Genomic DNA, 2,953 nt, shown 5'->3' with positions numbered 1-2,953 from the left:
GAGTTTTTCCTGTGAAGCTCAACTGCCCTATGTCTGCAGGAAACCATTAAATGACACAGTGGAGTCAACAGGTATCTTTCTCCTTTCCTCATACAAATAGGTCTTAAAATCTTGGTTTTGTGATATCAAGTAAATCCATTTCAGAGATCTATTTCCACGTTTCCTTCACCCGATCCGGCCAGTGCAGAAAAGTACTTGATTTTTGACCCTGTGGTAAGATATTATCAACTATACATGAGTAAAGGTTTGGTTGAGGCAATGAAGAATATCAGGTAAAAATATGTATATGCCCAGAAGAATGCAGAGATATTCTATATAGGAAATATATTTCTGTTCATGGGTGGCTCTTTTGCCTCTACAGCAGCGGTTCTCTAAGAGTGGTCCCCAGGCCAAGAGCATTAACATCACCTGTACCTGTTAGAAATGCAAATTCTCAGGACCCACCCCAGGTTTACTGAATCAGAAACTCTAGGGGTGGGGCCCAGCAATCTGTGTTTTAAGCAGCCCTCTAGGTGATTCTGATGCATGCTCAAGTCTGAGAACCACTGCTGTACTGACAGGTTCATGTATTTCATGCCTCTGTGCTGAGTCAGACACTGTGGACACAGGAGTAGTCCCAGGTTTTTCCAGCCCCTGCTCCACAACTCCTGGCCCTCTTCTATCCTTCTTTTTGCTAGGCAGGTCTTTGCATTGAAAAATCAGGTAAAAAAGGAGAGGTGCAGAAGGACAAAATGTATACACAAAGGGTTTTTTCCAGGGAATTTTGGTGTGAGAGGCACACAAGAACAGCTGAAGTTTTGAGGAACGAAGAAGTTTGAGGAGTTTTGGAAGAATGGAAAAGAGGAACGCCTTGACTTTTCAAGCATAGGTCCTGATGTAGACTGGGTATTTGATTAAATTCTCACTGAATGAGAAAAACTAATTTTAAATGTCCTGCTTTAAGGAACTATGGGAGAAGAGAATAAAGCATCTAAATTTCTATTCAAAAGGGAACATAAAGCAATTTTTTAAGAAAAAAATAGGTATATAGAAGAAGGAATGTAGGAGGATGTTTTAAGATAATAGGAGGAAATGGACATTTATCATCCGAGTTGATTCAAACCAAATTTAGTCCACTCAACAAAAGGAATAATAGAAAAGCCAGCACAAATGAAAATAAACTAGAGCGACTGATGATAGATTAAGTAAATATCTCACAGTGGCAATTCTTAAGTAAATCATGATGTTTCTACACGATTGAATAATATGCAGTTATTAAAATAACTGTGCCAGCAGGAAAATATAAAGAGCAAAACAAAATGATATGCCTACTTATCATTTTAATCTTGTAAAAATATGTATTCATCGAAACAAAGACTAGAATATGAAAATGATTGTATTAAGTTCCATTATGGATGATATTTTTCCTCTGTTCCTTTATCATAATTATGAATTATAATAATAATAAGTGCTAGTTCAGAAACTTAAAGTTAATTGAGTTATCTTGCAAGTGAGAGAGGCTAGCTAAACCTGAATTTTATCCTTCAGTAAAAAATAAACTGTCCACTTTTTCAAGATGCTGTGTTTTCTTCTAACAAATATTCTAAGTGGTTCTGAATCAGTGAAGTCTGAATAACCAAATCACTTTCCAGTTTTGTTGACAGGGGTAGAGGTATTTTATATGGTTTTACACATCACTCTTTTTCTCTAATCTAGAGAGATGAGACTTTCACTTGTGAGTTTCATCACGGTCAAAACAAAGAATCCCTAATTCCATAAGGACTACCTGTCGAGCAGAGGGGAGAAAAGAAGAGGTCCAGAGATGTCCTTTGCCCTTTCCCTCCCCTTCTGCCATCTCTTGGGTGTGGGGTATACAAATGTCTTATTCTGTTCCTTAAATCTCTGCCTGTCCTTTGTTCGACAGTGAGCATGAATGCACATCCCCTTGCTAAGCTGACCATACAAGAAAAGGAGGCTTGACCTCATTATAATCTTCTCAAAGCAGAAACTAGAGGGAAACCTAACAAATCCCATACCCAGGAAAAGACTTGTCAGCAACCGGCTTACCTCACGTCTTTCTTCTGTCTAACTTGGATTAAGGGCAGTCTCTTCACTGATTGCGTCTACACCCCTTAAATAGTCTGTGCCCAGCCATGTAGCACATTTGTGTCATGTTAAAATCACATCATTATCTGAATCCCTGCAGGAATTCTTCCGATGCCATGGATACATCATTTATGTGGTAGGCACCACATAAATTCATGTCACTATAGTATCTGATGTCACATTCCCCAGTTTTCCAGAAGCCTTATTATTCAAGAAAGAAGAATTTACAGTGTTATTGATTCAAAATAGATGTATCTTTACTGGAATATAAATAGCTGCTTTTCCCCCAGATGTTTGGACATATTCAGACACCCGCTGTGATGCAGGCTGGCTGCCAAATAATGGATTTTGCTATCTGCTGGTAAATAACAGTGATTCCTGGGATGAGGCACATATGAAATGCAAAGCCTTCAGTAGTGACCTACTCAGCATTCATTCTCTAGCAGATGTGGAGGTGGTTGTCACAAAACTGCATAATGGGGGTAAGTTTTTAAAAATACACTATATGAGAGGTTTAAGACATTTGAAATATCCCTATTTTCAGACTTTTAGTGGGAATGAAAAGCTCACAGTGTGATCCTATAAATCAGCACTGTCCAGTAGGATTTCCTGTGGTGACAGAACTGTTCTACAACCTGCACCATCCAATATAGCAGCCACTAGCCACGTGTGGCTTCTGAGCACCTGAAATGTAGCTAGGGCAACCGGGGAACCAAATTATTACTTTGATTTAATTTTAGTTAATTTACATTTTGATTTAAATGGCCACATGTGCCAAGTGGCTACCAATTTGACAGTACAACCATCAATTGAATAATCTTCCTCTTCTTGTGAGCTAAATTCTACTTAAGTTGCTCCAGAAATTTAC

At 38.5% G+C, this 2,953-nt stretch overlaps 1 protein-coding gene across 1 annotated transcript in view; it reads left to right on the top strand.

Moving 5' to 3' along the window:
* Window positions 1–2,953, top strand: part of LOC105819537 (lymphocyte antigen 75) — a 145,098-nt gene that overhangs the window by 27,387 nt on the left and 114,758 nt on the right. Inside the window, 2 exon segments of the mRNA XM_012655813.1 lie at window positions 4–71; window positions 2,376–2,658. Of these exon segments, the coding sequence (XP_012511267.1) occupies window positions 4–71; window positions 2,376–2,658 (351 nt within the window).

The sequence above is a fragment of the Propithecus coquereli genome, unplaced genomic scaffold, assembly GCF_000956105.1.
Source record: "Propithecus coquereli isolate 6110/MARCELLA unplaced genomic scaffold, Pcoq_1.0 Scaffold49, whole genome shotgun sequence".
Taxonomy (NCBI): Eukaryota; Metazoa; Chordata; class Mammalia; order Primates; family Indriidae; genus Propithecus; species Propithecus coquereli.
The sequence above is the reverse complement of the archived record's forward strand: the minus strand, read 5'-3'. Positions and strand labels throughout refer to the sequence as shown.